This window comes from Oncorhynchus mykiss, chromosome 18 (assembly GCF_013265735.2).
Source record: "Oncorhynchus mykiss isolate Arlee chromosome 18, USDA_OmykA_1.1, whole genome shotgun sequence".
Classification (NCBI taxonomy): domain Eukaryota; kingdom Metazoa; phylum Chordata; class Actinopteri; order Salmoniformes; family Salmonidae; genus Oncorhynchus; species Oncorhynchus mykiss.
This window is the reverse complement of record NC_048582.1, coordinates 12138742-12153041: the sequence shown is the minus strand read 5'-3', so window position 1 is coordinate 12153041 and position 14300 is coordinate 12138742. Positions and strand designations below refer to the sequence as shown.

At 43.4% G+C, this 14300-nt stretch overlaps 1 protein-coding gene across 1 annotated transcript in view; it reads right to left on the bottom strand.

The window, feature by feature from the left end:
- The window catches only part of LOC110527243 (kalirin), a 67371-nt gene that overhangs the window by 8231 nt on the left and 44840 nt on the right, over nucleotides 1–14300 (bottom strand). The window contains exon 34 of the mRNA XM_036951878.1: nucleotides 10362–10614. Within this exon, the coding sequence (XP_036807773.1) occupies nucleotides 10362–10614 (253 nt within the window). The remainder of the gene's footprint in view (nucleotides 1–10361; nucleotides 10615–14300) is intronic.

Genomic DNA, 14300 nt, shown 5'->3' with positions numbered 1-14300 from the left:
GGGAGGCAGAGAAGGGAGAGAGAGGGAAGGTAGGAGGTATGTGAGGGGAAGGGAGAGAGGAAATTACAGAATCTGGTTCACATTTCCAAAGAATATTGTTGTCCAGTAAGATGACAGGCCTCCAATTCTTGAGAAGACCTACACTATACAGTGTATTTTTGAGAAGACCTACACTGTACAGTGTATTCTTGAGAAGACCTACACTATACAGTGTGTTCTTGAGAAGACCTACACTATACAGTGTGTTCTTGAGAAGACCTACACTATACAGTGTATTCTTGAGAAGACCTACACTATCCAGTGCATTCTTGAGAAGACCTACACTATACAGTGTATTCTTGAGAAGACCTACACTATACAGTGCATTCTTGAGAAGACCTACACTATACAGTGTATTCTTGAGAAGACCTATACTATACAGTGTATTCTTGAGAAGACCTATACTATACAGTGTATTCTTGAGAAGACCTATACTATACAGTGTATTCTTGAGAAGACCTATACTATACAGTGTATTCTTGAGAAGACCTATACTATACAGTGTATTCTTGAGAAGACCTATACTATACAGTGTATTCTTGAGAAGACCTACACTATACAGTGTATTATTGAGAAGACCTATACTATACAGTGTATTCTTGAGAAGACCTATACTATACAGTGTATTCTTGAGAAGACCTACACTATACAGTGTATTCGGAAAGTGTTCAGACCCCTTCACTTTTTCCACATTTTCTTACTTTACAGCCTTATTCTAAAAAGGATGACATAATTTTTTCTCTCGTCAATCTACACACAATAACCCATAATGACAAAGCAAAAACAGGGTTTTGAAATTTTTGCTAATGTATTAAAAATAAAAAAAACAGAAATATTATATAAATATAAAAACAGTAAGTATTCAGACCCTTTGCTATGAGATTTGAAATTGAGCTCAGGTGCATCCTGTTTCCATTGATCATGTTTCTACAACCTGATTGTAGTCCAAAAGTGGGAAATTCAATTGATTGGACAGCATTTGGAATGGCACACACCTATCTATGTAAGGTCCCACAGTTGACAGTGCATGTCAGAGCAAGGAAATGTCTAAAGAGCACCGAGACGGGATTGTGTCGAGGCACAGATCTGGGGAAGGGTACCAAAACATTTCTGCAGCATTGAAGGTCCCAAAAGAAGGGAGACACGTCGCCGTTCATCACGGAAGTCGAAAGCGGCGTCCTCCACTTTCTGAGCCCTCTGCGGTGACGGGATTCCTGAATGGGCTGCCGACATCGAATAGCTTCACTGCGCCGGAGCCAGTTGTCCCGGGACCATCTTCTCATGGAGTGTGGGAGGCTCCTTCCGTATCGGCCAACGTTGTGATGGCATCGCCAGGGTCTAAGGTGGGTTCTGCTTCACTGTGGTTACGGTGGGCTCTAGGGTATTGGACTTATCAGAAGTCATGCCCTCCTGGCTGTTGTCATCAAACATTGGAAAGGTTCTTGGTGAACTAAATTGATGTGAAGACAATATTAGCATTACATGTAAGTCAGTTTTCACCATCTCTTTTGGTCACTGTGAGACTTCCACATGTATCTGAAAGTGGTGACATGCCTAATGGTGCTCACCGGAGAAATGTCATTGCTATTCCTACTTTGTTTTATTTTCCTAATAGGTATAATTCAATCTTTGAGTCTCCTGTTGTTCTGAAATCTCTAAGTAATCTGACTATTATTGAAACTGTGATTTTAAATGCAGAAAAGGTTTGACATTTTTACATCTTAACATTCATAGTTTATTAGCCTAAAATTGATAATGATAATCTGTGCCTCTCAGGCAGACCCTGATATTTTATTTTTGATCTGAAACCTGGTTAAAACTTCTTCGGGATAGGGGGCAGTATTTTCACGTCCGGATGAAAAGCGTGCCCAAAGTAAACTGCCTGTTACTCAGGCCCAGGATATGCATATGCATGGTAGTATTGGATACAAAACACTCTAAAGTTTCTAAAACTGTTAAAATAATGTCTGTGAGTATAACATAACTGATTTGACAGGCAAAACCCCGAGCACAATCCATCCAGGGACATTTTTGAAGTCATTGTGTTTTCCAATGCTTTTCTATGGGAAACCTGATTTATTAGGGCCCAGATTGCAGTTCCTGTGGCTTCCACTAGATGTCAACAGTCTTTAGAAATTGTTCGATATTTTTATTTTGAGAAATGAAGAAGTAGTGCTAATTCATTCCATGTGTAACTCAGAAGGTCTCTAGTATTTTGGTGAGCGTAAACAAGAGCGCGCTCTGTGTTGTTTTTCTTCGGTATTGGAAACTGTTTATCCCGTCTTAAATTTGATCGATTATTTACATTTTAGGATACCTGAGGTTGTTTGAAATGTTTGGACCAAGTTTACAGGTAACTTATTAGATACTTTGTAGTCATGTTGGGCCAGTTGGAACCGGTGTATTTCTGAATCAAACCCACCAAATAAATTGACATTTTGGGGATATAAAGAAGGAATTTATCGAACAAAACGACCATTCATTGTGTCACTGAGACATTTGGGATTGCAAAAAGATGAAGATCGTCAAAGGTAAGGCATTTATTATATAATTATTTCTGACTTGTGTCGCACCTGCCTGGTTGAAAAATGATTTTCATGTTTTTGTATGCGGGGCGCTGTTCTCAGATAATCAAATGGTGTGCTTTCGCCATAAAGCCTTTTAGAAATCTGACACAGCAGCTGGATTAACAAGAAGTTAAGCTTTATTTTGATGTATTACACTTATATTTTCGTGAATGTTGAATATTTATATTTCTGTAGTTTGAATTTGGCGCTCTGCAATTACACCGGATGTTGTCAAATCTATCCCACTAACGGGATTGGCGCTTTAAGGGATCCCTAAGAGGTTTTAACTGATAAAAACCTGGACTCTGAGGTTGCTATGGATGGTTACAATGTGTTTAGCGCTGATAGGAAAGACAAAGGGGGTGATGTTGCTATTTACACAAAGAATATTATTTCTGTGTCTCTGTTAAAGGCTACCTCCCATCCTAAACAATTTGAATTGTTGGCTTTAAGTCTTCAGTTGGGTTCAAACTAAAATATAACAGTTATAGAATCTATCGTCCACCCTCTGCCAAGAAATGTGTACTAAATTAACTCACTGATTTATTTGCCATTTTTACAACCCCAGAGGTGTTAATTTCTGAAAATTTTAATCTTGCATGGGGAACGCAGGAGGCTGACTATTTACAAGATTTTTGTACTAATCTAAATTTGACCCAGCTGATTACAAAGCCTACACGTCCAAACTTAAAAAATTCATCTTTGATTGACCTCAAATTTACAAATACTCCAGAGAAATATGCTGGGAGTGGAGTGTTTGCTTTGGATATTAGTGACCACTGTCCCATTGTATGTGTCAAGGATATACGGATGCCTCGATCCAAACCTCGTTTTATCAACAAGAGGGATTTTAAACATTTCAATGAACATGTTGCATCTACACCTGACCCAGAGTTGGCTCTGAACCACTTCTCAAATGTTTCAACTGTATTGTAGATCAACATGCCCCCTTTAAAAAACGGAGAATTAAAAATAGGTCTTGCCCTTGGTTCAGTCCAGAGCTATCTGAAGTCATACACAACAGAGGTGCTGCCTGAGCCAAAGCTAGATTCACAGACTCGGGGCCCAGACTGGCAGTCTTTCAGGCGATTGAGAAATCTGTGTGTAAAACTAGTTAAAAAGCTAAATCAGATTATTATGTTGATACACTATCTGAATGTACAGGGAACCCAGCTACATTTTGGAAAGCTGTTAAATCACTGAAGGGTTGTGTCTCCTCTTGTCACGACATCAGCCGAAGTCGGGTCCTCTTCTTGTTCGGGCGGCGCTCCACGTCGCCGGTCTTCTAGCCATCATCGATCCACGTTTCATTTTTCATTTTCCATGTGTTTTGTCTTTGTAACGGTCGTCGTATGAAGGAGAAGAGGAGGACCAGGCGCAGCGTGGTAAATGTCCATATTTAATAGAACAAACTGAACACGACAAAATACAAAAATAACAAAGTGAAATAACAAACCAAAACAGTTCCGTGTGGAACACACAGACACAGGAAACAATCACCCACAACTCAAAAGTGAAACCAGGCTACCTAAGTATGGTTCTCAATCAGGGACACCGATAAACAGCTGCCTCTGATTGAGAACCATACCAGGCCAAACACAGAATCCCAAATTATAGAAAAAGGAACATAGACTGCCCACCCCAACCCAAGCCATGACCATACTAAAACAAAGACAAAACAAAGGAACTAAGGTCAGAACGTGACAGTCTTGTTTTTGCTCACACCTGGTTTCAATTCCCTCAATTACTTGTTGTATATTTAACCCTCTATTCCCCCCATGTCTTTGTGTGGGATTGTTTATTGTAAGTACATGTGCACGTTTTCTCTGGTGCGCAACGGGTTTTGTACCCATTTGTTTGTTGTCCTGGTTTCCGGTGCTTTTATGAATAAAACTGCTCCGTTGATTACCCAGTTTTGCCCTCTTGCGTCTGACTTCCCTGCCACCGGTTACACACTCCCTTACACCTCTTCTCTCGCCCCATAAGGGTGAGGATACAAAGGATCTGGACAACTAGGGCCCCATTTCAAGACTACATTGTTTAGCTAAGATTCTTGAATCCTTGGTTAATGCACAACTTTGTTCCTTTTAATCTGATAATTGTATTCTTAATATAAACCAATCGGGGTTTAGGCCTGGGGATAGTACTACCACAGCAGCCACGCTAGTTGTTAATGATCTTGTCATTGGATGCTAAAAAGATCTGTGCGTCCTTCTTTATTGACCCGTCAAAGGGGTTTGACACTGTTGATCATTCTGTTTTGCTGAAGTTATCAAGAATAGGCCTGGGATATACAGCCTGTCTATGGTTTCAGAATTATCTTAGCGACAGAACTCAGGCCATCTTGACAGATGGGTTTAAATCTAAATTTCATTATTAAATGGTAGAAGTTTAGAACAGCCAAGACGCTTCCTAGAGCTGGCCGCCCGGCCAAACTGAGCGATCAGGGTAGAAGGGCCTCGGTCACGGAGGTGACCAAGAACCCGATGGTCTCTCTGACAGAGCTCCAGAGTTCCTCTGTGGAGATGGGAGAACCTTCCAGAAGGACAACCATCTCTGCAGCACTCCACCAATCAGGCCTTTATGGTAGAGTGGCCAGATGGAAAACACTCCTCAGTAAAATGCACCTGACAACCCACTTGGAGTTTACCAAAAGGCACCTAAAGGACCCTCAGACCTTGAGAAACAGATTCTCTGGTGTGATGAAACCAAGATTTGGCCTGAATGCCAAGTGTCACATCTGGAGGAAACCAGGCACCACTCATCACTTGGCATGTGGTGGCAGCGTCATGCTGTGGGGATGTTTTTCAGCATCAGGGACTAGGAGACTAGTCAGGATCGGGAAAGATGAACGGAGCAAAGTATTAGAGAGGTCCTTGATAAAAACCTGCTCCAAAGTGCTCAGGACCTCAGACTGGGGCGAAGGTTCACCTTCCAACAGGACAATGACCCTAAGTACACAGCCAAGACAACGCAGGAGTGGCTTCGGGACCAAGTCTCTGAATGTTATTGAGTGGCCCAGCCAGAGCCTGAACTTGAACCCAATCGAACATCTCTGTAGAGACCTGAACATTGCTGTGGACGCTCCCCATCCAACCTGACAGAGCTTGAGAGGATCTGCAGAGAAGAATGCGTTATACCCAAGAAGACTCAAGGCTGTAATCGCTGCCAAAGGTGCTTCAACAAAGTACTGAGTAGAACAGTCCTGGGTCTTAATACTTATGGAAATTTGATATTTCAAAAAAATATATATTATACATTTTAAAAATTCTACAAACCTGTTTTTGCTTTGTCATTATGGGGTATTGTGTGTAGATTGATTAGGTGGAAAAACTATTTAATTCATTTTAGAATAAGGCTGTAACGTAACAAAATGTGGAAAAAGTGAAGGGGTCTGAATACTTTCTGAAAAAATGTATATACAAACTTTAGTTTAAATGAGTGGATTTGGCTATTTCAGCCACACCAGTTGCTGACGGGTGTATAAAATTGAACACACAGCCATGCAATCTACATAGACAAACATCGGCAGTAGAATGGCCTTAATGAAGAGCTCAATGACTGTCAACGTGGCACAGTCATAGGATGCCACCTATCCAACAAGTTATTGTGAAGTGGAAATGTCTAGTAGCAACAATGGCTCAGCAGCGAAGTGCTAGGCCACACAAACTCACAGAACGGGACTGCCAAGTGGTGAAGCGCGTAGCGCGTATAAATCGTCTGTCCTCGGTCGCAACACTCACTACCGAGTTCCAAACTGCCTCTGGAAGCAACGTCAGCTCAAGAACTGTTCGTCGGTGGCTTTATGAAAGGGGTTTACATGGCCTGCGCAAAGCGTTGTCTGGAATGGTGTAAAGCTCGACGCCATTGGACTCTGGAGCAGTGGAAACGTGTTCTCTAGAGTGATGAATCACGCTTCACCATCTGGCAGTCTGAAAGATGAATCTGGGTTTGGCGGATGCCAGGAGAACGAATGCAGCCCGAATGCATATTGCCAACTGTAAAGTTTGGTGGAGGAGGAATGGTTTGGGTTAGGCGCCTTAGTTCCAGTGAAGGGAAATAACGCTACAGCATATAATGACATTCTAGATGACTCTTTGCTTCCAACTTTGTGGCAACAGTTTGGGGACGGCGCTTTCCTGTTTCAGCTTAACAATGCCCCCGTGCACAAAGCGATGTCCATACAGAAATGGTTTGTCGAGATCCATGTGGAAGAATTTGACTGGCCTGTACAGAGCCCTGACCTCAACCCCATCGAACACCTTTGGGATGAATTGGAACGCCGACTGCAAGCCAGGCCTAATCACCCAACATCAGTGCCCGACCTCACTAATGCGCTTGTGGCTGAATGGAAGCAAGTCCCCGCAGCAATGTTCTAACATCTAGTGGAAAGCCTTCCCAGAAGAGTGGAGGCTGGTATAGCAGCAAACTGGGGACCAACTCCATATTAATGCCCACGATTTTGGAATGTAGTGTACCCCCAACCCCCTCCTAAAGATATAGGTTTTGAAAGGAATATCTCTCAAAGTATTGTAAGTGTGTTGTTGTTCGATAGGACTGTAGGAGGGAAGAGAAATGGTGGGAAGAAGGGAGGGTGGAGGGAGAGAGAGAGAGGTAGTGAGGGAAGTACAGCATGCTGGGTTGTCAAAAACTGCAAGAGGGAGAAAAGGTGGGAGAGAGAGTGAAAGAGAAGGAGGGAGGAGGAAAGGAGAGAGGGAGGAAAGTGCAGGCTTTGGGGGGATGGCAGTTCCCTTTCTCAGGTAAACTTCCTCTGAGACAACAAAACCCAGACCACAGGAACTCTTGGTTTCTGTATGACTGACCCAACCGCACACACAGAAACAACAAACACACAAAGCCCAAGGATAAGTGTGTGTGTGTTTCCGGGTGGGTGGGTGAACGTATCTGGAGCAATTTCAGCAGAAATGAGTGAGCAAAACCGGACTAACTAGTATAACCTGAATAACTATTCTAGTAGCCAAACAGACATGGACACAGACAGAGGCAGAGAGATGGAGTGAAGGAATTTCAGGTATGGCCACCAAATATGTGTGTGTATGTGTGTTGTAAATGGGATATGTTAGAAGATCATAATTATTAATACATTCTCCTAGCCTGGCAAAACATCAGCTTATGTGTCCATGTTGCTCCTACAATCCCTCTCTCTCTCTACCTCTCTCTCTACCTCTCTCCCTCGCTCTCTGTCTGTCTTTCTATCTCTACCTCTCTCTACCTCTCTCTCTACCTCTCTCCCTCCCTCTCTGTCTGTCTTTCTATCTCTACCTCTCTCTCTACCTCTCTCTCTCTCTCTCTCTCTCTACCTCTCTCTACCTCTCTCCCTCCCTCTCTGTCTGTCTTTCTATCTCTACCTCTCTCTCTACCGCTCTCGCTCCCTATCTGTCTGTCTTTCTATCTCTACCTCTCTCTCTCTCTGTCTGTCTTTCTATCTCTACCTCTCTCTCTCTCTGTCTGTCTTTCTATCTCTACCTCTCTCTCTCTACCTCTCTCCCTCCCTCTCTGTCTGTCTTTCTATCTCTACCTCTCTCTCTCTCTCTCTCTCTCTCCCTCCCTCTCTGTCTCTTTCTATCTCTACCTCTCTCTCTCTACCTCTCTCCCTTCCTCTCTGTCTGTCTTTCTCTCTCTCTCTCTACCTCTCTCTACCTCTCTCTGTCTTTCTATCTCCCACTCTATCTAACAACTACAACAACTACAGCTATACTACCACACACACACACACACACACACACACACACACACACACACACACACACACACACACACACACAGTCACTCACCTGTCTCATCAATCTCTCCCAGGATCCAACCCCAAACCCTGGAGCAAGAGCAACAGCCTCTCCCCCTGCGCATGCCTCCCCCCTACCACATTACCCAGACAGAGAGACAGACAGAGAGGAGGGATAGAGGTTCCTCTCCTAACTCCAGACTGAAACTCAACTCAACTCTGAGATCTAAACTGTTTAAAAAGGCGGAGTTAGAGCTGAACAGTTCTAAGGAAAGAGGCGGGATTAAGTTAGATAACTAGCGAATTAAGTGAAATGATTGAGAGACATTGTGTGTGAATGTGTGTCTGTGTGATCATGTAGTTAATGTGTGTTACACTCTAAAGTAGGACACTGCAGTTTTCACCTGCTGTGCTTCTAGTAGTATTGTTTCCCATGCCGTACACACGTACACACACACAGGATGTGTGTGTTGGGTTTTAACTTTAGCGTCAATGTTTGACAGTCAGGTCAATGTATAAACCTCTGAACGCCACCTGTGGCTTTACCTTTACCCTTGTGTGTGTGTTCTCAGGTCAGGCAGGAATTCTTTATTCTGACCTGCCACAACAAACTGGAGATTAAAACTGGTACGATAGTTACCCAGCTGGTAAGTTTCTATATATATATATATATATATATATATATATATATATATATATATATACATACACACACACACACACACACACACACACACACACACACACACACACACACACACACACACACACACACACACACACACACACACACACACACACACACACACACACACACACACACACACACACACAGAGGGAGTCCCATAAGTGAGTTTCAGGGACTACACTAAACTGTATTTATAATGCAGAGGGAAAATATTAAAGATTGAAGACTGTTTGTTTGGGTGAACGCCCGTCAGACTGAATTACCATCATCTAAAGTTCCTTTCTGTTTCTGCTCTTTTCTTCAATTCTCTTGTTGCCTGCCTTCCCTCTCTCTTTGTCTGGAGTCACAAAACACTCCTTACGCAAAAACTTAAGAAGCTTCTTAAGAAAAAAAAAAAACTTCATAAGATTTGCAATTCCTCAACAATATCTTAATGATTTTCTTACGAACTTCTTAAATATCTTCTTACAAATCTTCTTAATAAGATGTTTGTTGCTAGGCAACCATCTTAGCTAGCTATATGTCTAGCAGTAGCAGTCATGTTAGCATATTTCTTACTGAGATTACTGTTCTAAAACATGTTCTTGGGTTTAAAATAATCAATACTGAAACTTTCAGATGAGGTTTGTGAGTGAATTAAACATGTTCCTTTGCTTTCATGAGCTTTTTCTCTCACTGCCCTGAGTTGAAGACAAAGGGTTTAGCTGTCTTGGAATGAACAACATTTACAATAACTTTATTTTCAAGAATCAAATTTCTTCTTAACTTTTTACTTCAGGAGAAACATAAGAAATTGCGCAAGAACATTTCCAATGACCTTTTTGAGGAACAGCAAGTTTGCTTAACTTTCTTCTTAAGTCTATCGTTAAGGAATAAATGGCAGTTAAGAAGAAATGTCTTCTTAAGAAGGTTTTGTGAATCTGGGCCCTGACTTGCTACGTATATCAAATGTAAATGTTCATGGAGTATTTTAATGAAAGTTTAGAGTCATGCACGTCAGCATTTTGGCAGTTGAGAAGGTTATTGAGTGGGATGTTGAAATGTCCTCTAGATTAAACAGGAAATTAACAGCAGCAGAAAGGAAGTGACCCAAGAACAATAATACCACTTCCTATATTTGAAGGCCGCCAGACTGGACTGACACAGGTCACCATAACAACCAGAGATGGAGTTGTGTTTCTGAGCCTCCAAGAGTGAGAAAGTACCTCTGCAGAACTCACCAAGGTAAAACCACTAAGAATTCAGCTAAAACAACAAATGATTTTCCTAATGGAGCTCCCCATACGTTCCCACGCATTCCACCCCAGAACTCCGTCAGTCTCACCTTTCCCAGCGGTGGTGGCAGGCATCAAGCCGTCCATGTCAGCGCTGTGGGAGTGTGAAAGGCAGAGGGCAGTCATGGGTACCAGGCCCTCCTGTGGGGGGGTGTGGTCTGTGGTCCTGACCAGACACCAGCCAGATCGCTCACTGGACCGCTCCACTAGCTCCACGGTCTGACCGCAACGAACACTCAGCTCCTCAGCCCCGCCCGCCGAGAAGTCCAACAGGACCACAGTCAACTCACAGCCACCGGACAGCTAGAGAGGAGGGGGAGAGATGGCAGAGAAAGAGAAAGAGAGAGAGGGAGAGAGATAGAGATAGAAAGAGAGTGAGAGAGAGGGGAGAGAGGACAGAGAGAAAGAAAGAGAGAGGGAGAGAGATAGAAAGAGAGTGATAGAGAGGGGAGAGAGGACAGAGAGAAAGAAAGAGAGAGAGGGTGCGTTAACATTGTGTCAAATGAGTGGCCTCAGGTTGTCTAGCGGTTAGTCCCCACTCATTTAATAAAGAAAGAAAATGTGGTAATTTTAAAGTATGAGCTAAAGCTTCGAGAGAGAAGTGAAAGTATAGAGTATAAGTAACAGTCTATGAACGACAGGAAAGACTGAGGGATGTAGAAGTTGTGGTCTTAACGTTGACACTGGTATGCAAGGCAGGGCAGAGCATAGACAGGCACACTATACCACATAGTCTCACACGTAAATCCTCCCAAATGACCTCTCTTGACCCCCCTTGTCTTACCCCCATAAACCAGTTCTGATTGAATTGGTTCAATAGCCCTGAAACTCTGGGTTGCCAGTTTTGATTGAATAGGGTCAATAACCCTTAAACCTCGGGTTGCCAGTTCTGATTGAATAGGGTTCAATAACCCTGAAACTCTGGGTTGCCAGTTTGATTGAATAAGGTTCAATAGCCCTGAAACACTGGGTTTCCAGTGAGTGATTCCAGCCCTAGGTGTTTTGAAACACCTGACTAGAGCATGACCTGATCCTTATGGTACAGACAGAAGAAGGAAAAACACTCACAACAAGGGAGAGAGAGAGAGAGAGGAGGGGAGAGAGAGAGAGAGAGAGAGGGAGGGGAGAGACATGATAGGATATGAGAAAGAGAAGAGGGGAGAGATGGAGAGGGTATAAGAGAGTGGGGGAGACAGGGAAAGAGAGAGAGAGAGAGAGAGAGAGAGAGAGGGGGGGGGGGGGGACTGGATAGGGTATAAGAGAGAGAGGAGGGGAGAAACAGGGAGGAGGAGAGAGACAGTGAGAGAGAGGAGGGGAGAAAGGAAAGGAAACATGCTGATTGGATAAATATGTGAATATGTAAATCACGGCTGTCCTTCCAGGAGCTATCTGTTATCGAACACACACACACACACACCACGCACGCACACACACACACACACACACACACACACACACACACACACACACACACACACACACACACACACACACACACACACACACACACACACACACACACACACACACACACACACACACACACACACACACACACACACACACACACACACACACACACACACACACACCATGGGGACTGTTGGGGTGTTCCCCATCCAAATCATTCACAGATGTTTTGGGAATCCTGCCATACGGACACAGCTTTCCCAACAGAGAGAGAGACATAGAGAGAGAGACATAGAGAGAGAGAGAGAGAGAATGGGAGGAAAGAGAGAGACTGAGGGAGGGAAAGAGAGCGAGAGCACCAGTGACAGATATTGTGAAAGTGAACAGTACAAACGGGGTAAAGAACTCCCAGTAGAGTAGTACTGATGGTGAAAATACACTCAGCTCTGAACAGTTTGGTTGTGACCACATACACACACACACTTACATAGGCTACATACAATCTAATACATCAGATGGTAAAACACCTGCTCTGGTCAGTGGGTCAGTCTAGAGGCATGGTGCTGTAACAGCAAGGTTGTGGGTTTGATTCCTGCATTGACGACATACTGAAGGTCTTACTATCTGTGTTGACGGTTCCGTCAGTCGTCCTGGCTAAGAGCGTTTGCTAAATGACCATATCATAACAACATGGTCATAATAAAGTGTAGAATAATATATATGTATATTAATACTAAACACACAATCTAAATGAAACATTCAAGATGTGTAGAAATGCATACATACCAAGATATCACTGGTGAACCGTTCCCCAAAAGATTCAGAATGACTTTAAACACTGTGTGAGGGAAACACCCTCTCTCTCACCCTCATAACACATATACACACACACGCGTGCGCACATATGCGCACACACAGCTACTGCTACAGGGATGAGGTCATGAGACTGGTCTATTGTTTTGGGGAGACACCCCTCTGGTCCTGTTTTGGCTCTCTGTACTGCACTGCCTCAGAGGAGGGGAGAAGAATCGCTCACTTCCTGCGATTCCTATGGTGGCCAGATGGTGTCACTAACAAAAGATTGGAGAAGTACAGAAAGACATCTCTTCGGTGTTATGTCCTCTCCAAATTGCACTGTGAAAGACAGAGGAAGACAACTGTGAGAAGTACGATAAAGAGGTGAATGAAAAGGTCAAGTCCAACTTCTATGTTGATGACTGCCTTAAATCTAGTGGCCACAGAAGAACAAGCCATAGCGCTCACAAAAAAGATGTGTGCGTTCAGGGTAGGTTCAAGTTGACCAAGTGGGTCAGCAACAGCCGTGAGGAACACAAAGCCAAGCAGATAAAAGATCTGCACCTGGACAGAGAGAAGCTGCCTGTTGAAAAAGCACTTGGAATCCAATGGAACAATGAAAGTGATGAGTTTACCTTCCGAGTCATCGTCGAGAACAGACCCCTGACGAGAAGAGGTATCTCTCAACCATCAGCTCTGTTTACCCTCCAATACGTTTCCTCACCCCGTTTATCTTAAAGGGAAAGCAGATTCTTCAAGAGTTCTGCAAGCTAAAGTGTGGATGGGACGAAGTCATCCCCGAAGAACACTTTATTTCATGGAGGAGATGGCTCTCAGAGGTGGACCAGCTGTCCAGATTCCAGATTGACTGGTGCATGATGCCTGAGAACAGCTGCATCACTTCGGTGATGCAAGTGAACAAGGTTATGGCACGGCAAGTTACCTTAGGTTCACAAACGGTATGGAAAAGGTCCACATCGCATTCATGCTGGGGAAATCAAGAGTGATTCCACTCAATCAGATGACGATCCCCAGACTGGAAGTTGCTGTAGCAACATTGGCGGTGCGAGTGGACAGGATGTTAAAGTTGGAGCTCCAGATTGAACTCTAGGAGTCAACTTCCTGGACAGAAACTTCCTGGACAGAAAGACAGTCCGTGCTAAAATACATCCGCAACGATACCAAGAGATTCCATACCTTTGTGGCTAATAGGGTTGCTGTGATCCGTGACATATCGAAAGCAAAACAGTGGAGGTATTTGATCTCCAAACCCAACCCAGCCTATGATGCCTCAAGAGCGTTACATGTTGAAACTTTCCTGAACTCAAAGAGATGGCTCAAAGGACCAGAATACCTGGAGAAAGCAGAAACACACTTGCCGAAAGTCCCTGAGGAGCTTGGCTCCATCCCTCCGGATGATCCAGAGGAGAGAAAAGACGTAATCGTAAACAGTACAAGTGTGGAAGAAAAGAGTCCAACCAGCAAACTGATTAAGTACTATTCAACATGGAACAGCTTGAAGAAAGCAGTTTCCTGGATGCTGAAACTGAAGAGAGTTCTACAGTTAAGCCAGAAAAGGAAAGTTCTCACATAAACGGATCCAGAATCAGATCAGAGTTGAACAAATTCATTGAAGGAACAAATTGACATTTTCAAATTAACGTTTGGAAAATAAAGTCTCTCTGTGGATGACCTAGATGAAGAAGAAAGGGTAATCATTCGATTTGAGCAAAGACAGCACTTTAAACAAATTGCACTCATTGTGAAAGGAAGACAGTGTGCCA